This window comes from Tachyglossus aculeatus, chromosome 1 (genome assembly GCF_015852505.1).
Source record: "Tachyglossus aculeatus isolate mTacAcu1 chromosome 1, mTacAcu1.pri, whole genome shotgun sequence".
Classification (NCBI taxonomy): domain Eukaryota; kingdom Metazoa; phylum Chordata; class Mammalia; order Monotremata; family Tachyglossidae; genus Tachyglossus; species Tachyglossus aculeatus.
Window position 1 is genome coordinate 119,363,311 of NC_052066.1, and position 21,016 is coordinate 119,384,326.

At 39.0% G+C, this 21,016-nt stretch overlaps 1 protein-coding gene across 1 annotated transcript in view; it reads left to right on the forward strand.

Annotated features, from left to right (window-relative positions):
• ROCK2 (Rho associated coiled-coil containing protein kinase 2) overlaps window positions 1-19,073 on the forward strand; it is a 158,090-nt gene extending 139,017 nt beyond the window's left edge. The window contains exons 29-33 of the mRNA XM_038751763.1: window positions 2,976-3,064; window positions 3,600-3,678; window positions 5,485-5,746; window positions 6,204-6,417; window positions 15,607-19,073. Coding sequence (XP_038607691.1) covers window positions 2,976-3,064; window positions 3,600-3,678; window positions 5,485-5,746; window positions 6,204-6,417; window positions 15,607-15,610 — 648 coding nt within the window. The 3' untranslated portion in view covers window positions 15,611-19,073. The remainder of the gene's footprint in view (window positions 1-2,975; window positions 3,065-3,599; window positions 3,679-5,484; window positions 5,747-6,203; window positions 6,418-15,606) is intronic.
• Window positions 19,074-21,016: the final 1,943 nt, after the last annotated feature.

Here is a 21,016-nt window from a genome sequence, read left to right on the forward strand (position 1 = left end):
ATGATGATAATAATAATAATAATAATAATCATAATAGCATTTATTAAGCACTTACTATGTGCAAAGCACTGTTCTAAGCGCTGAATTTTTTCCAGATAATAGAAAAGCAACATTCTTGTAACTGACCTTAATTCAACTCAAGGAAAACTTGAACAAACTGTCTACTTGATAAACCAACATATTTTAAACTTAGGCTGAACTATCCTGGTTTGAAATATTAAAAACCAACATATAATATTTTGATTTTCCCATGCAGGTTTTTAAAGCATTGTTTTTCATTATAAATGATAAATCAATTGGCTTGAATTAAATATCAGTAGTTCAGCAGAAGCATCCCTTTGGCCTTTTTCCTTCATGGCTTTAATTTGTTGCTATACTGTTACCCTGTTTTGTCGGTAAAGCCCTGGTGGTGGGCCATTGAAAAGACCAAGGTTCTGGGAATCAATCAATCAATCAATCATATTTATTGAGCGCTTACTGTGTGCAGAGCACTGTACTAAGCGCTTGGGAAGTACAAGTTGGCAACATATACAGTCCCTACCCAACAGTGGGCTCACAGTCTAAAGGGGGGAGACGGAGAACAAAACCAAACATACTAACAAAATAAAATAAACAGAATAGATATGTACAACTAATCAGGGGATCAAAGTTCTAGTTAAGGTTTTGCCTGTTGGGGCTAGGCTATCTGTTAAGTTTCTGGCCAAAGAACCACCGGTGGCATTCTGTAAGTTGACTAAGTCCAGCAAGAATCCTAAAAAATAGCTGGCTAGTGAAGGCAGCAAAGACCACAGCTGATATCAACTATGCTACAGCTCAGCAGTGGCATTATGGTAATGTCAGTGTGACTGGAAATGGGTACTGCATGTTAGAACCTGTGCATGCATTTTGATAGGTGTTGCTTCCCTGTGTGCCTATTTCCTCACTGAACTCTGTACTCTAGTGGAAACATGGTGAACGGAGAAAAGAATGTGAGTACTGTCACTATTATCATTTTCTCTGTGCAAGTTCTGAGTCCTGAAGTTTCAGGACTGAGGCTAATCCATCGTTCTAGACCGGAGATGCCATCATTTTGACAGGTTCCTATTACATAAACGTGTAATGATTGTTTCGGGAGACATATAACCACTTGACCACAGAACAGCAGTGTTCTTGACTTGGTAGTTAGCTGTCCTCTATTCTTGGCTCATTCATTCATGCACTTGTATTTATGGAGTGCTTAGTGTATGCAAAGCACTGTTCAAAGCGCTTGGGAGAGTACAATACATTGCCAAGATCCGCCCTTTCCTCTCCATCCATACCGCTACCCTGCTCATTCAAGCTCTCATCCTATCCCGTCTGGACTACTGCATCAGCCTTCTCTCTGATCTCCCATCCTCGTGTCTCTCTCCACTTCAATCCATACTTCATGCTGCTGCCCGGATTATCTTTGTCCAGAAACGCTCTGGGCATATTACTCCCCTCCTCAAAAATCTCCAGTGGCTACCAATCAATCTGCGCATCAGGCAGAAACTCCTCACCCTGGGCTTCAAGGCTGTCCATCACCTCGCCCCCTCCTACCTCACCTCCCTTCTCTCCTTCTACAGCCCAGCCCGCACCCTCCGCTCCTCCGCCGCTAATCTCCTCACCGTACCTCGTTCTCGCCTGTCCCGCCATCGACCCCCGGCCCACGTCATCCCCCGGGCCTGGAATGCCCTCCCTCTGTCCATCCGCCAAGCTAGCTCTCTTCCTCCCTTCAAGGCCCTGCTGAGAGCTCACCTCCTCCAAGAGGCCTTCCCAGACTGAGCCCCTTCCTTCCTCTCCCCCTCATCCCCCTCTCCATCCCCCCCATCTTACCTCCTTCCCTTCCCCACAGCACCTGTATATATGTATATATGTTTGTACATATTTATTACTCTATTTATTTTACGTGTACATATCTATTCTATTTATTTTATTTTGTTAGTATGTTTGGTTTTGTTCTCTGTCTCCCCCTTTTAGACTGCGAGCCCACTGTTGGGTAGGGACTGTCTCTATATGTTGCCAATTTGTACTTCCCAAGCGCTTAGTACAGTGCTCCGCACATAGTAAGCGCTCAATAAATATGATTGATTGATTGATTACAATATAACAGATACGTTCCCTGCCCACAACAAGGTCACAGTCTAGAGGGGGAGGCAGACATTAATTTAAATAAATAAATAAATTATAGATATATACATATGTTCAGTACGGATGGGAGGGAATATGAATGAAGGAGCAAGTAAGAGTGGCACAGAAGGGAGTGAGAGAAGAGGAGAGAAGGGCTTAGTCAGAAAAGACTTCTTGAAGGAGCTGTGCCTTCAGTAAGGCTTTGAAGGAAGAGAGAGCAGTTACCTGTCTGTTACGAGGAGGGAGGGTCTTCCAGGCCAGAGGTAGGATGTGGGCGAAAGGTCGGTGGCGAGGTAGACAGGATCGAGGTACAGTGAGAAGGTTAGCATTAGAGGAAGAAGCTTAGCATAATTCAGTCTGCAGCCTCTGGTAGAGTAGTTTTGGTTTCGTGGTCACAGCCACTAGAAGCTGGACTCATTTCACGAAATTCCTTACTACCTCATAAGAGTTCCAGTTGATTTCAGTCAAAATCATAGTTCCAGGCATCTTAATCACTCTAGACTGTAAGCTCGTTGTGGGCAGGGAATGTATCTGTTCATTCTTGTATTGTACTCTCCCAAGCACCTAGTACAGTGCTCCGCACACAGTAAATGCTCAATAAATATGATTGAATGAATGAGTGAATTAAAACTATAAAAATATTTCTAAATCAAAACATAATATTGCATATAGTCATAGAATCTTTCACTGTACTCTCATCTCCCAAAGACTTGTTGTTATTTCCTCTTTATTGTGTTTATTGATGCTGAATTATATTGCCCTGAAAACGTATTTATAGTGCAAGGAAAGCAACTGTAACTGTTTGTAATAACATGGACTTCAATATTTGAATTTGTGTTTTTTAACAGTATGTGATCGTAAGCAGTAAGAAGATTCTTTTCTATGACAGTGAACAAGATAAAGAACAATCTAATCCTTATATGGTATTAGATATAGAGTAAGTATTTTCAATTATATGTTTGGTAAATATTATGGATGGGAGTAGTCACCATTGTGACTTTTTAGATAAGCAGATTGTGTTAGACTTTCTTAAAACTATTTTTATGGCTGTTGATGAAAATATATACCAGTAATTGGTTAATAAAAGGACTCTTAAGGAGTCATGAAAAATAGAATATTGCACACTGGAAAATGCAGGCATTGTTTCGTTTTCTGTGACATTTTGGAGGAGTTTGCTATACAGATTAAAGGGTGCAAACCAAATGAAACAGCCATTAATCAGTTTATGTGTTGTGTTTTGAAACTAAACTGATGAGCAAAGAGTAAAAGAATGTTGAGAATTTTGTTTGGGGAGTTTCTAAAAGCCACAGATGGAGGTTAAACAATTTATATGTTTGAGAGTATGTTCTTAATATATTTTTATGACTTAAAATATCAGATTAATCTAATCTATCCCTGATTTATAAAAGCAGAAATTGTTTTTACTTATTTGAACTGCACTATTCCTTAATTAAAACTGTTGCCTTTTTCAGCAAATTGTTCCATGTCCGTCCAGTCACACAGACAGATGTATATAGAGCAGATTCCAAAGAGATTCCAAGGATATTCCAGGTAAGAATGAAGTAATTTGATGCTCCATGATATGCCAATCACTCTCCCAGTTTTTTATTTGCATTTTTGAAGCATTTACCGTTGCTCTAGTGTTTTCAGGCTTGTGATTTTTCCTGCTTTCTCTTCAACCCCAAACTTCTTACCCGTTCATCAAACTCTTTTGAATCTGCTCATTTCTTTTGTACTACCAGTCTGCTTATGGGTGATCAGTCAGTCAGGAGTGTTTATTGACCACGTATTGGTACAGAGCCTGTACTAAGGCCTTGACAGTGTACAGTAGAGGGAAGAGCCATAATCCCTTCCCTCAAATAGTTTACAGTCTAATGTGGTGTTTATTAAAAAAAGAAATAACAAAAATACCCCAAAACTGTTTCTGGCTTTCTTGGCTCCCACCTCAGCTTCTCCTCAGAAGCTCCAAATGTCATTATAAAAATAATCTTCATAGCCTACTTCTGTGGTCATGTTACTGCTCATCTTTCAGAGGTTTCTACATTATCCTTCTGTAGCCCCAAGACCACTTGCCTTCCCCTTCATCAATCCCTGTTTGACTTCTGTCCCACTATCCTCTTAAGTATTTTTCCACCCGTACCTTTTTTAATTAGCCATCTATCTGTTCAGAATTTGTCTGCCCAACAGAGGCCACATCTACAGTCAAATCTCAGTTAAATGCACATTCCACAAAGATTATTTTATATATTTTGAATGCAATATTCTATATGTACGACCTTTATAACAAAAACAGTGGTACTTATTAAATGCTTACTATGTGCCAAGCACTGAACCAAGTGCTGGGTTAGATAGAAGATAATCAGATCAAGCCCAATCCCTAGCCCACATATGGCTCACAATCTAAGTATGATGAAGAAGAGGTATTGAATCCCCATTTCACAGATGAGGAAACTGAGGCCCAGAAAAGCAAAGTGACTTGCCCAAGTTCACACAGCAGGGAAGTAGAGCTGGGATTAGAACCCAAGTCCTCTGACTCCAGGCCCCTGCTTTTTCCATTAGGCCATGCTGCTTTGTCTTAGGTATCAATGGGTATAAAGAATTTGTGTCACAACCTCTCTGTTCACTTTGTGTTAATGGGTAGTGAAATGTCCCAAAGGCAAGAGGTAAGAGGCTAAATTTAGAGGGAGAACATAAGGGCCTGCAAAATACACTAATAGGAGGAAGAGGATGATGCTAATGTTTACGGCTTCCTTCAGTTTTTGAATATTTGAATTGGGCCAGATGTCAATAATCCTAGAATCATATTGTCTCCCTCCAGTAGGCAGCTAAATGATTAAAACCATTCTGACAGTATGAGCATCTATTCTTTCTATAAAAATCTCCTGGGAATAAAACTGCCCAGAGTCTTTTTGTTGTCTCTTCCAGTATTTTTTCCCCACTTTAAAGTCCATTTCCTCTTGTTACGTGCTCAGGGAATATTAAGAACTGGTCAGCATCCTCCCCATAAAAATCTCTACATATAGTCAAAGACAGTTAAGGCACTCTTAGTCTTGTCTTCTCACGCTAAAGGATTCATTTAACCTTTCCTATTTGGACTCTAATGTTTCATTTTTTTATTCATTTCTGCGGCTCTTCTCTGGACCCTTTCCAGCTTCTTTCCATAAAAATAACATTCAGCTAGTAACATTTCTCATTTTGACCCTTTATAAAAATGACCTAGATATGTTTTTCTTTTCAATTCCAGAACTTTACTGATAGAGTCTTGCTTGTTGTAGAAAAATTCTGGCTGCTTTTAATTAAGTAGATACGGTATGTTTGAAAAAGTCTACCTAATTAGGTCTCTTTTGGCACTTCTAGATATTATATGCTAATGAAGGGGAAAGCAAGAAGGAGCAAGAATTTCCTGTGGAACCAGTGGGCGAGAAGTCAAACTGTATTTGCCACAAAGGACACGAATTTATACCCACTCTGTATCATTTTCCAACTAACTGTGAGGCTTGTATGAAGCCGCTCTGGCACATGTTTAAACCTCCTCCTGCTCTAGAATGCCGTCGCTGCCATATCAAATGTCATAAAGATCACATGGATAAGAAGGAGGAGATTATAGCACCTTGCAAAGGTAAAAATATTCAGTATGTTCACATTCACCCATTAATTACAGGACACAGTTGAGTTTTATAGAGATTATATACACAATTTGATTCATTCATTCAATCATATTTATTGAGCACTTACTGTGTGCAGAGCACTGAACTAGGCACTTGGGAAGTACAAGTTGGCAACATATCGAGATGGTCCCTACCCATCAACAGGCTCATAGTCTAGAAGGGGGAGACAGGCAACAAAACAAAACATGTAGACAGGTGTCAAAGTCGTCAGAACAAAGAGAATTAAAGCTAAATGCACATCATTAACAAAATAGAATAGTAAATATGTGCAAGTAAAACAGAGTAATAAATCTGTACAAATATATATACAATGTGATGATTTTGTTGTCCCCCTTGTGCAATTGTATGTGTTCAATTAAGCATGTTTGCTTATGCTAATTGGGTTTCATTTTCCTATATTAATCTTAGTATATTATGATATTTCAACGGCGAAGAATCTACTACTATTAGCCAATTCTACAGAAGAGCAGCAGAAGTGGGTTAGTCGGTTGGTGAAAAAGATACCCAAAAAACCTCCAGCACCAGACCCTTTTGCTCGATCATCTCCTAGAACTTCCATGAAGGTACAGCCAAACCAGTCTATCAGACGGCCAAGTCGACAGCTTCCTCCAAACAAACCAAGGTAACTCATAAAAAGACTACACCGAGGTCTTTAAGGCAGTGGTTGGGGGACATGTCGTATTGCAACAATATTTTAGACAGTTTTCCTTTGAGTTTTGGTTTCTCAAGGGACAGTTTTGAATATAAAATTTTCAGAGAATGATTTAAGAACACCGAGTTAGCTAAGCTTATTAGAAATTCCTTTTTTACAATTAAGAATCTATTCCCAAAAAGAACATGTTATGAATCCTGACAATTTTGTTATTTTTGAAACTAAATTTTAAAGTAATTTGTATCACTGATATGTGTCTTTGAATGCTCTTTAGGGGCAGCTTTTGCTTCATTATATTTTGGATCCTTCAGGTTTTTGAAAATATTATCTATAATCATCAATATAGTTACATAATCAAAGCAAGGTATAGAGAGGTTTAGGGAGTTGGATATCTGCAGAGCACTTGTTTGTAGTACATTGTAAAACTAAGCATTTTTGGTATTGACTTTATTTGGATTTACCTGCTTCAAATTAGAGGGTTTTTTAAAAACTTACATTGACAGTTTTTCAAGATTCAGAAGAACTGTCATTTCTTTCACTGTTGAAGTCTGTGTCTCTCCTAGAGAGCATTTTACGTTGGAAAATTTCCTTCTGCTGGACTTAATTTGTGTTATGTCACATCCTGTTACATTCTTGCTACGTATTGGGAGAGTTAGTAGATATGGAATTTTTTAAAAGTAAATATTAGGCTTCAACTGAAAGGCAAGTATGACTGGTTAGGAAGTTATCTTCATTTCAGGAAGCCATTTTGTTCATTGAGTCAGAACATCAGTTTATTCGGTTTACACCTTACTATATGCAGTCTTGATGGTGTCAAAGGCAGTTCCCATTCTAGCCATAAAAAACAAATCTGAAGAGAAGTTTTCAGTTCAGCTGTATGACAGTAAATGTTAGCATTTAAGCATAAAAACCCTTATCTCTCCCTTTCATTTTCACAAGCCATGCTTTCATTCTTAATTGTAGTAATCTGTTTTCATGTTCATTGATTAAACAGTTCTTTTGCTACCCTTACAGAAAAATCCAGCACTACCATTACATTTTTAACACCACATTTACTTTTCATTTTTATTACTAATTTTTTTTAGTTCTGGCCCTGCCCTTCGAATCATTCTTCACTGATTTTTCTGTACCATTTATCATAGCAACAGTAAGTAATAGGGATCGGCTTCCCATCCAGCATTGCATGTTGATAAAACTAATCACCACAAGCTACCTGTAAAATCCCTGGGGTGACTCTTTAATGTAAAAGTGGAAAAAAAAAATCCAAAATCCTCAAAATGCATTTTATAGTTGAAGATTAGACACATTAAAGTATTTGTCTCTCTGGATTTTATAGGTTCGTGCATTCTTGGTTTAATTTCTTAACATAATTTTTCTACATTACTTGTTTAGCTTTACTCACACAATTGTATTTGTAAATAATTCACTCTGACATTTTCTCATTCAGAGCATTGAGTTAAAGGAATTCCACATCTTGGTAGAATTGTGTTCTCTAAAATGTAGATCTAATAATGCAACTTAGAGAGAGAGATTCAACTATAATTCTGAGTTAGCTTTATATTAGATTTTAAAATTATGAAATCCTCAGCAGAGAATGGCTAACCAAGTTGCTTCAAAAATTTATGTTTGGTGTCCAAGAGGGATTTTATTTTAAAAATCCAGTGAATCCCTAGCAAGCTAGCTTTCATTTCACGGTCTGTAGATTTACATATCTTTCAGTGGAATGCATTTTTCTTCAACTAATATTTTTGTTACAGCTTAATGTGTAGTAAGCAAAAGTTCTACTCACATGCACCCTGTTGTCACTTAAAATAATGTAGCTTCATAAGTTAAGAAACTCCCCCCAAATTCCCTATTCATTGAAGAAAATAGTAGCTATAGAGTTTTTCCTTTTCTATACTACAGAAAAGAATTAGAAGTTTTAATTGCTTTTTTTAAAAAAAACAGGAAGACATATTTCTGTTGCTTTTAATTGTAGTGTTTTCTTTTTGTTCCGAAGTAATTGTATCATATTTGATACGAACTACTTGGAGTCACTTCCCGTTTTCTACTGTATCATGAAACCTTTCTTTTTTTACTGGATTCAGATGAGATTTGGTTAGATCATCAATGTATCTGATTTCTTTATTTTTGCATTTTTCATTTGATAAGACTATAGGTTGTCACCAGGTATTTTTATAAGATTTCTGAGGTTTGAAGTAACAAATATGGTTACAGTTTTGGAGTGCCTAGTTACTTCATTAAATGTGTTTTTAGCCTCATCTTTATAAAGCAAATAAGTCTTGTCAATGATAGTTTTTCGTAGGTAAAACTCATTAAACGTTCAAAGATTTGCCCTACGTAGTGTGAGAAAGGAGATCAAAGTTGAAAAATTATAAAGAAAGCCCATGGCCTACTCAATTTAGTAAGTGCACAACATAAGCAGTTATCCCTCAGGGTGCATTTTTTAAAAAACTGTGAATTATTTGTAAAAAAACAAACAACCCACCACTTTATCATTAAATAAAGCAGTGAACTTAGCTTGGAGAATAGAACTGTTTTTATTTTCTTATAGCAGTAGTGTTAATGTGGCAGGCCCCCATGGAGGTGGGATCGGTGGTCCACGATTAGGAGGGGGAGAGATCAGGAAAGGGAAAGTAAAACAGAGAAGATAGTTGAGAGGGAGTCAGGCAGGATGAGACGCAGGCATGAGATAGCTGACCCCAACACACCCACACAGATGTTTCCTCCTGGACAGAGATGGCAGGGGCAGGCAATAACAGTGGCTAGATGGAGAGGGGCCCCTCCTCCTGACATCCGCCAAAGAGCGGCCGGAAGGCCAACAATGCTGCTACTGCTCTCTTCGTTTTCCAGTGTGTGAACCCTGAAGAACAACAGCATTCACCCCTCCATCCCAGGACAGTCAATCCGTCAGAAGTACTCTTTGAACGCCTCCTGGGTGCGGAGCACTGTACTGAGCACTAGGGAGAAAACAGAATTTAGTAGATTTGTGATTGTTGCCTTGAGTTTACATCCTACTTTGATTAAATAAAACAGTAAATGGCAGGGAGGGGACACCTCAGCCACCTTATGTCATAATGTGTGTCTCCCACATTATGAGCTGAGCTCTTATGAGCTCAGAGTCACATTATGACTGAGCTCTTTGAGGCGGAGAATAGTAATAATAATGATGGCATTTATTAAGAGCTTACTATGTGCAAAGCACTGTTCTAAGCTCTGGGGAGGTTACAAAGTGATCTGGTTGTCCCACGGGGGGCTCACAGTCTTAATCCCCATTTTACAGATGAGGGAACTGAGGCCCAGAGAAGTGAAGTGACTTGCCCAAAGTCACACAGCTGACAATTGGCGGAGCCGGAATTTAAACCCGTGACCTCTGACTCCAAAGCCTGCACTCTTTCCACTGAGCCACGCTGCCTGTTTATGGTTATATTATTCGGTCCCAAGTGCTTAGTACAGTGTTTTGCACACAGTAAGCGCTCAGTAAATATGATTGAACTGAACCATACTCCCTTATGTTGAGCTTCTCTGCTCTTTCAGACTGTACTGGGCCCCGCCATGTGCAGACCCAGGTCATAATTTGACATCCTTGCTTTCGAGTTGTAAGACATACCCATATTATGTTTATATGAATAACCGACTTGCAATTTTTGTAATTTTTTTGAATTGCTAATAAAATTATTTTTTCTGTTTCTTAGGCCTCCATTCAAATCCACTAATGTCCACTGTCTCTAACCTACATTTTAGTTGTCCTTTTCCTCCTGATAATTCGGAACTGTTACTTTGTTTACTTCGCTTAGAAAATCATTCTTCATGGTTTTGTCCACATTATGATTGTTGCCTTTCTATTTCAACCTTAGGTTGGTTTTCTTTTTCCCCTCAAGCATATTTTTGGCTTTATTCCTTATTAACTTAAGTTGCCAGAGTCATGTAATTTTGCTTCGCTTCCATATTATCGTACTTGTTCTAAACCGAATTAGACAGTGGTCTGTTGATCCCCTAGATTTAACCTCTAGAATTATGAGTCACACAAATAAGAGTAACCAGTACAAATTATTGCAAAAAAAAAAGGTTATATGAGGCTATGTACATAAATTAGGGAAGCAGTGTGACCTAGTCGAAGGAGCACAAGCCTGGGAGTCAGAAGGATCTGGGTTCTAATTCTGGCTCTACCTCTTGTCTGCTGTGTGACAGTAGGCAAATCACTTCTGTGTGCCTTAGTTACCTCATCTGTAAAATGGGGATTAAGACTGTGAGCACTATGTTGTAAAGGGACTGTGTCCAACCTGATTAGCTTGTATAATAATAATAATAATAATAATGCATGTATTGAGCACTTACTATGTGCAAAGCATTGTTCTAAGCACTGGGGAGGTTACAAAGTGATCTGGTTGTCCCACGGGGGCTCCCAGTCTTAATCCCCATTTTACAGATGAGGGAACTGAGGCCCAGAGAAGTGAAGTGACTTGCCCAAAGTCACACAGCTGACAAGTGACAGAGCTGGGATTTGAACCCATGACCTCTGACTCCAAAGCGCTTGCTTTTTCCATTGAGCCATGCTGTTTCTCATGGCTTGTATCTATCCCAGAACGTGGTACAGTGCTTAGCACATAGTCCTTAACAAAGTCCATAAAAAACATGAACTCAGCTTTAAGGCTCAGAATTTCTAAGAATCCACGGTACTTTAGCTTCTCCTTTCTTTGTCCTAGGGGAATTAGATGGTGGTCAACACTTTCACCTCCTTCCCTAGGTTTTAGTTGTCTTTGTTCCCCAGGTCCTGCTAGGAAAGCAGCAACATCAGCACCAGAGATAGGCATTATAAAAAGAGGAGGGGTTATTTCTTGTCAGCAATTTGGGACTTTCTAGTACCAGAAGGTAGCTAGTAACTCAGAATTTCTAGGTGTGCTGTATATAGCAAAGACATGAAACTTGGTTGAACTGTTATATACCTTGGAAGCTCTTGATGTTTGTACTCTTACATGACATGGTGATGCAATGCGCAGTATTCACTTTTTTCTGGATTTTGTATGGTTTGGGTATCTTTTGGGGGGGGGGGGTTAAATTGAACTGCTAAAAAAAAACTTGATTGTTAATAGTGATGCTTGGAGAAAGTGGACCACCTCTCCCCAGTCCGTTGTTTTAGAACTGTACAGTGCCACCATCCTCCTAATCTCAGAAGTCCGTAACCTTGGCATTGTCCTTGACTCATCACTCTCAATCTACTTATTCAGTCTATCACTAAATCCTCTCTGTTTTATCTTCACAATATGGATAAAATCCGCCCTTTCCTCTCCATCCAAACTGCTACCATGCCGATCCAAGCACTTATCGTATCCCACCTCTATTACTACATCTGCCTCCTCGCCAGCCTCCTTGCCTCCTCTCCAGTGTATACTTTATTCTGCTGCGTGGATCATTTTTCTAGGAATGCTGTGTACATATAGTGAAGACAGAAAGCTTGGTTGGGGTTCACATCAGCCATGGTGGGTGGTGGCAGTGTGGGTGTGGGTGTCTCCGCCCACTCAGGCCTGATCCGGGAGGAGTGTGGCCCCTTGTCCCAACTCTGGTCCTGGCCCAGGCTGTTTGTTGCCTGCTTGTAGTTGCAGTTCGCCTCCTCTCCCTCCCCTCCCAACCAGAATGCCTGTTTGACTTTCTATGGCCCTCGGTCATTTCATGCTTTAGATTTGTTAAGGCCAGGCCATGAGGCTCAGCCACCCATATTCATCCAGTGGAAGTATGATAAAAATTAATTATGGTACTTGTTAAGCACTCACTATGTTCTAACCAATGGGGTAGATACAAGTTAATAAGGTTGGACACAGTCCCTTTCCCACATGGGGCTCACATTCTTAAATCCCCGTGTTACAGATAACTGAGGCACAGAAAAGTGAAGTGACGTGACCAAGGTCACACAGCAGACAAGTGGCACTGTGAGCCCGCTGTTGGGTAGGGACCGTCTCTACATGTTGCCAACTTGTACTTCCCAAGCACTTAGTACAGTGCTCTGCACACAGTAAGCGCTCATACAATTCCATACGACTGAATGAATGAATGAATGAAAAGTGGCAGATCTGGATTAGAACCCAGGTCCTTCTGATTATCAGGCCTGTGCCCTGTCCACTAAGCCATGGTGCTTCACTTAGTAAGTGTGCGTAGTAGACGTACTCAATTTTCATTTCACCACAAAGCCCTCTAGATATGCATGTGTGGCAATCTCTACATTTTAATATTTTAAGCAATGAAAAACTTTTTCGTGAGCACTGGATGTTGGCTTTAAGTAGGTTTCACTGACTGGCGGCTCAAATAGTACCCACAGCTGTTCCGCCCCATGGTTCAGTTCATTCCATTTGTTATAGGAACTAAAGAGAATGATTTGTATTGTGCCGCTCCATAATAATTGTGGTATTGGCTGTGCCCTTTTTTTCTTATGGTATTTGTGAAGTGCTTAGTATGTGCCAGGCACTGTACTAGGGGCTGAAGTAGATACAACACAAGCTGGTTGGGCACGGTCCATGTCCCACATGGAGCTCACTGTCTTCGTCCCAGTTACAGGTGAGGTAACTGAAGCACAGAGAAGTTGTGATTTGCCCGAAGTCACACAGCATACAAGTCACAGAGTCAGGATTAGAACTCACATCCTTCCAACTTCCAGACCCATGCTCTATCCACTAGGCCATGCTGCTTCTACGTGCCAAGCACTGTACTGAACACTGGGGTAGATACACAATAATCAGATGACACAGTCCCATATAGACCTCACAGCCTAAAAGGGAGAGAGAAGTTGTGCATTGCTGTATGTAGGAACAGCACGCTCTTTTATAACTTCTTTTTTAGGAGAAGCAGCGTGGCTCAGTGGAAAGAGCCCGGGCTTTGGAGTCAGAGGTCATGGGTTCAAATCCCGGCTCCACCAACTGTCAGCCATGTGACTTTCGGCAAGTCACTTCACTTCTCTGTGCCTCTGCTACCTCATCTGGAAAATGAGGATTAAAATTGTGAGCCCCCCGTGGGACAACCTGATCACCTTGTATTCATTCATTCATTCAATCATATTTATTGAGCGCTTACTGTGTGCAGAGCACTGTACTAAGCTCTTGGGAAATACAAATTGAGCGCTTGGGAAGTACTAGTTTTAACCTCCCCAGTGCTTAGAACAGTGCTTTGCACATAGTAAGCACTTAGCAAATACCATCATTATTATTATTATAACTGTCTTTTTGACTGTCTCCTTTTTAGGAAAAGGCAAATTCTGAAGAAACTGTTTATAAGGCACAGACAGCATGTTTTAAGAGCATAGTAGAATTTAAATATTCAAACCTCCTATTACAGATTGCTTGATTTGGCATTTAAAGACTTGGATTGGTCATTTGATGATATTGAGGATGATGATGATGATGATGACGATGTTTTTGATTTCTGAAGAAATGGGGTAATTCATATGAGAAATGGATTGTTTTATTCTAAGTAAAGCATGTGGCTTGGATTTCATCTTCTCTACACCTTGGAAAGTTCATTTTAAAAAATTAAGATTTGACAAATGAATTTTCAAAAGTTTTCTTCATTAAGCCTTTAACTTTTAAGCTTCTCCAAAAAGCTTTGCTCAGATTGCTCTTCTTCAGAATTTGTTTCTTTACATTTGGTAGAGCCAGACTTGCTTTTATTATTTTTAAAGAAGATTAATGACAGTTTGGTGTGTTGGTGTGCTCTATTTGTTACTGCATTTGTCTCAGAACATCGGTGCCCCACTCTTGTGTAATCTTTGAGAGTTGAAACAGTTTTGCGTTTCTTAGTGGTGCTGTGAATACATTTGTGACTTGGCTTCTTTGCAGTGGTGTGAGGAGTGCTGTGTGTTCAGTATGTAACTGCACTTGCAGAAGAATGCAAATGAAATGTTGCAAAGGTCCTGAATGCTGTTGTATGAGCTCAACAAATTTTACCTTCACCACTCGGAAACACCAATCACCGCTCGCTTTTCCCAGCCATGCTGAGGCTTTCACAAGGCTCTTTGACACTGTTCTTCTCCCTTGGGTTTTTTTTTTTTTTTTTGTATTTTGTTTTGATGGCAGTGCATTTTCAGTATAAGCAAATGTTCCTAACCCCCTTTAATGATTTCATATAGGGGAATCCCTAAAGTGGCCTTCTGAAGGAGTTAGGTTCCCTTCACTGACAATTGCAGTCTAGGAGAATAGACTGAAATTGGGCAAGAAGGATCGACATACAGAGAACCCCTGACAGTCCCCAGATTTTGCAAAGTTACAGATTGCTGAACAGCATACTCAGACATACTCACCTGCACAACTGCAGCAGCTACTGACGCTGCCTGCTCTTTCCCAGGCAAATTTAAAGATCTTTCCAGCGTGACTGGGAAAGGCAGAGGCTTGCGGAATCAGCGAGAGGTACAGTGGGGCTGAAATTTGTCACACTGATCAAATTCAAGACAAATCAATTTAGGAATGTATTTGTTGAACCACAGCTATAGTATGTGTAAAAGAGTATGGTTTGTATTGGGCCAGATCGTTTTTAAAGATAGTATTGGAGTATAATAATTTGAACTCTAACGCATCTGCATGTGTTGGAGGAATTGTTGGAGGAATGTGACAATTTCAAGTTGCCTGCTCTATGTGGTACCTACAGTTAAGTCCTTTTAAGTGTGTTTCTACACTAAATGTCATTTTTTCATTGGCTAAACCTAACACATTTTGCAGGGAAAATGTATCTAAATGGAATTGGTTATGGTTTAATGCTACAGGTGACCAGCATAAGTTGATCCCAGCTCATGTGCCTATTTAGCCAAGTATTAATTAATAAAAGGTTGATGGGGAGCTCTGTCAGAATTTAATATCTCTAAGCAGGTTTGAGAAAGGCTCGACAGATGCGATGTATAATGTTAGTAAGTGTACCTGTCTATCGATTTAATGAGTAGCAACTTAAAGTAAGGCATAGTTTGGGGGCAAGAGGGTCAAGTGACACTTGTGAAGCACGAGAATGATGATAAAATGCTTACATTCTCTTCCTTTTAGCTTTATGTAACTGCTGGGATTGGGGCCTATGTTGCAGAATGTTTGTTTTTTAAAGAAGTGAAAGAATTCAGAAGTGGTTTTGAGTCTTTAAAAACCCCTCAACACTGCGAACAGAGCCTAACAAACCTTTCCTTTTCTATTTCAGCTAACTGCTTTCTGTGAATGCAGTCTGTATCCAAGGTGATCGTTTTCTTCCTGTTTAAACCAAGACTGAAAATTATGATATCCCCAAATTTATTTAAAAAAGTTATATTTTCATGAGAGACTGAAGTATAAATATCAGAGGTTTACAATGTTTTTTGCTGCAATATAAATTACTAATCTCGGAGGGAGGGAATGTTTAACGGTCCTTTCAGGTGACTGATGAAACCAAGAGTAATTGCTAATAGAAAATGGATACTGTGCGAACCCCCTTTAAACTGTTGGTCCACAAAGCTCTCAGCAGACACACTACATTTCACAAAGGAGTGAGAAGAGTAAGAGCTGCCAGAGAAGAAATTATTGTCTTTCAGCTGCAGCGGAAGTGTCACCAGCACATTCTCAGAGAAGAGTTTGGGAGTGGGAAAGGTGTACCATAAGTGGTTTAGACTGCATCTTTAAGAAGTGACCATTATACTGTGTATATAATATATTGTACTGTAATACTGCAAGAGGGTTTTTTAAACTTTCCACTTTATTTTTTTATACACATCAGTCAGATACCATTACTTATTGCAGTGGCAACTATGCACTTGTATAAAGCCATAATGTTGAAGTTTGTGTCACCCATTCTTGTTTCAGAAGCTGCGTGTCAGTATTCAGCAGCTAGTATAATGAAAAGTTGGAAGTATATCATACCAGTTTCATATTGCTTCATAGTGGGCAAGGCTGTTTTACCTGTTTGCCTTAATTTAATTTTTTTCCAAGGTTTCTGCCCATTTTCTAGGGAAAAAGGAAAAGGAAAAAAGGTGTTTACCAGCTTTTAGGATGAAAATTTGCTTTGTGGAAGAATAATGAGTGCACTATTTTTACACATAATAATTAATATCAGTGTCAGCCTATTTTGAATGTATAGCAAATAAATGGTTTGGAAAAAAGTGTTGGTTACAGAAACAATATTGGGTAGTATTGGAACTAATATATCTTTGTGTATTTGTAATTCTCCATCCAGGCCTTTTTACAGACCTCAGTATTAGTCAGAGATTTTATATTACCCTTATTAAGTGCTATGAAACTTTGTTTTGCCTTGTTTTTTGAGTACTTTCATAGATATGTATTTGTTTCTGGAATAAAGCCTCCATGACTGTTTTTACATTTTCACATATAATATGTCAAAGATCATCACAAACTTTAAAAAAAAAAATACTATAGGTGAATTTTTCATTTTGAAATCCAGTCCTCTAACACAATGCTGAAGATCCAGAAAGTTGTTCCAGTAACATGTACCTGAGAAGAAAGGGCCTCTGGGGCACTTAATGTAATTTTTGTGTTTGACCTGATTTTGTACAAAAGCATAATTTTATGTGGGCTCATTCATGCTGTTTTCATCCTTATCCCAGAAAATGCATGTTTTAGACAGCTACTGTATGCTAAAATGTTAAACATATTGACAGTAAAAAAAAACTTATGTAGCCTCTTACTGGTCTCTCTCTTTATATATTCACATATATATTGTGTGGTAGTGTAATGAATAAAATATATGATCTAACATTTCAGTGAAGGAAGTAGACATTTCATTGATCCTCTCTTTAGTGACAGTTTAGAGACAATTTGGAAAGTTAGTCCTGTAATTGTAGAACACTATCATGGAATTTAAAGATTGGCTTTTGGCCCATGGATGCATTGAAACTGAATTTTCTCTAAATATGTGATTTATTGAATCTGCCCTTATCCCTGTTTCCTGTGCATCCTTCAAACTAGAATATGCATGTCACGTCACTTGAGGTATTTGCCCAGTGCTGCTCTAGTTTTGAAGCACACCATTTTTAAGTAGCGTAAAATATGGAAAAAAATAAAATTTATATAGAGTAAATATTTCCATTCATTAGACTCGTTTAAATAACTGAATGCATAAATATTTTATATAAAGATTTTGTTACACTGTGGGAAGTTCTATTCTGAATTGGAGAGTATATATATTTTTAATAAACTTTATTAAGGTGAAGTAGTTTGAAGTTTACACATTGGTAACTGAGATATTTGCATACAGAAGGCAAAGGTGGGTGTATACATTTTGGCATATGTTGCGTATAATCAAGAGAGCGTGGGATAAATTTAAAATTACAGCATCCCCCCATACAGGAAAAAATTACTGTGAAAATGGTGGAAAATTAGGCGATTAGCTAGTATGAGAGAAAAACTCCTTGCAGCGAGCTTGTCCACATTTGGCTAGGGAAGGGTTGACATTTTTGTGGTCGATGTCTCAAATAAGGAGGACCATTTTTTGTCCTTCCGAAGTAGGTTAAGAGGTTTACTGTTTGTCCCTTTGCAGCGTTTGTATCGTATCCACTTTCCCCCTAGCCCTGACTGGTTGTGACGTTGACTTGGCTTACCAACCTGACAATGTGCCAGTTGCCTTTTCCTGCAGACCTGGCAGAGTGGCCTCTTGATTGCTCACTTTTATGCGCTTCAGACTGTGAAACATTTATATGATCAAATTTGCTTCCCCACGGTACTGGGTGGATAGCTCTCCCTTTTTGTCTCCCTCCCTCTCTCTCCCGGAATCATAAAGCCTCCTTTGGAATAGAAGCATGAGCACTGTTTTGGGAGGGCAGTTTGCTATTTAAAAATCCACAAAGGTGAATTTTTTAAAAAACTTTATAAGAAAGTTGGTTTAAATTGAAACAGACCGTGCTACTTATGAGTAAGCATTCAGCATTTTTTATGCTTCTTTTGAGAAGTCAACATTAACCAGGATGTTTCTCTCTTGCAGACACACGCATATATATAAACACACACACCTCCAAAAAAACCAATCCAGTCTGATCCTATAATTGAAGTGAATCCATCTTCAGGTGAGCCACCCATGTCTCCCTTGTTTCTAAAACCTATAATGTGGCCAAATTCTTAGAGAGCCAAAATCTCATTTAAGGCAATGTTGCTCTTGGTAGTTTGGAGGGAAACGAGGTTAAACATCTAAAATATTGCATTGTTTTATTACTGGTATGCGCTTTGAAAGCAATTATAAGATTCTTGTCTTTTTGCACGATTCTCATGAGAAAAAGGCACTGTGTAGTGGTTGGGAATACAGCGGGAGCTGGGCATGCCGACTCCCTCCTGCCTTGCGATAGTCTCTCAAAGTCTCTGGGCCTCACTTCCCCCAGGTTGTGCTGAAGAAATGTTGTAGTCAATGTTTATAAAACACTTTGAAGACAAAGCACTGTAAAACAGTCTTATTTTCTTTGTGGGAGTCCCATCTGGATTTCTCCCACCCAATTATAAATTTTGTTTTGAATTGTTATGAATTATGAATTGCATGACTTAAGTATCATTACATTATTATTTGATCAGATGCCTTGAAAAAAATATTTCCCTGATTTACCTTTTTGAAATTTTGTTGCATATCTGTAGCAATGTGACTGTACCATACGCCTGCTTTTGACAAGAAAACTAAATAAAATGAATTGATAAGTATGCACCTTTCATACTTTTCCTGTGGAAATAGGGTTCTAGAATGCTATAGGATTCAGATTTTTTAAAGTTTGCCACAGGAGTCTCCCCTTCCCTCCCCCCACCTATCCCCTTAAAGGTGGTTATAAAAACCATGCTTCCAACTTTTTTGGTAAAACTTTACCCAGAGGACAGTTGCCTGGGAAGTCATAACAGGAGGTGTTAACCAACAGTTTTCTCACTGCTTACCTAAATATTTTTCAGTTAATCCAGTATGCAGCTAAGAAGGGACCTGTTTGTCTTGAATTCATTCAAGTGTATTTATTGAGCTCTTTCTGTGGGCAGAGCACTATACTAAGCATTTGGGAAAGTACAATACAACAGTACACAGTGATGTTCTGTGCCCACAACGAGCTTGCAGTCTAGAGTGGGGGAGAAAGACATCAATAGAAAGAAATAAAATTACAGACATGTAAGGGCCAGGCACATAGTTTTCATTATGGCTGCAGACTCTGCTTTTGAGAGCTAGAAAGCAATTTGGCAGTGAAATACTACAATATCCATTGGTGTTACCTCAAATAGCAAACCCACTCAAGGATAAGATTTCCATTTATTTTCCAAAACCATTCTATTTTTTTTTTCTTCCCTCTGGAGGTTCTCCTCTTCATTCCCTCCTGGAAGATCCTCTGTATCTGGTATGGTAAAATTCCATTATTTTTCAATACTTTTACCAAGTATGATTTTGCTGTTCGATTTTTCAAACTTTGAGATCCTGTCATCTCCTGAAGTTTTAATCTTTCTAGATCAAACTATTTGTTCTCTTAAAGGATGTGATAGTAGTAGGATATATGGTATCCAGTTGCACTAATCTGGGTTTCTTTCATTGGTTAGACACTCCTGAAACAAAAGTGGGTAAATTTTCAAAGAAAAATTTCATTAGCACTGGTTTATGGATCAGTTTTTTTTTTAAAGCTATACACCTATGTGACTTTGAAGTCATATCTTGTCCTCCTTGGGCTCAAATATGATTCAAGGATACAAAGCATTTGAAACCACTTCCCTTCTCTTGTACTCTCCCAAGCACTGAGAACAGTGCATGTCCCACAGTAGCCTCTCAGTGAACACCACTGATTGATTCCCTTCCTTTCTTTTCCTCTTCCCTTTCCTACTGGCAGAAACAGCTCTTGCAAATGATGTCCCTACATCACACTATGCAACATGACATCATGAGTTTTCTTTATGGGGGCACTGTAAAAGAGTTGCCCTTGGCTCTGAGTGAAGTGGATTGATCTGCTGAGAGGGTGGAGAATAAAGCAATTAAAATGGTTATATTGACCATGAAGTAATGTGAATGTGGATTTAAATTGTGCGATTGACTCTGTGCAACTGCTCAAAGACTTTTGTTTGGCACCTCTGCACAAAAACAATACCACCCCCCAGAACAATAGTCAGTTTTGTGACATAAAGATCCATTAGAGTAAAAATGAAAACTGTCATTAGAATTAATATATTAAGATTTGGTCACACAGGATCAGTTACATGTAAATGAGAAACCACTGGCATTGCAAAAGTCCAACTCTGTGCCCCCCACCCCCATGGACCAGAACTTACATGCCCCAACTATGGGAAATCAAGTTTAGTGAATGTGTCCATGAGAGGGATGCTTTCTTTTGACAAGTTGTCCTGAGTGCAAGTCACAAAAATTTAGCACTATTTGCACTCTAATGAAAATCAAGTTGACCATAGACAACATTAGGGAGGTATGTACTCCTGGACTTCCTCCTCACACACATGAAAAAAGCACTGATGGTCAGCATATACAAGGATGAATTTCATGCTTCTCCAATTCCTCTGCCTCCCCTTTCCAACTGCTCACGTCTCCCATCATGCTATTTTGAAGCAGCAAAGAAGCAGCGTGGCTCAGTGGAAAGAGAACAGGCTTGGGAGTCAGAGGTTATGGGTTCTAA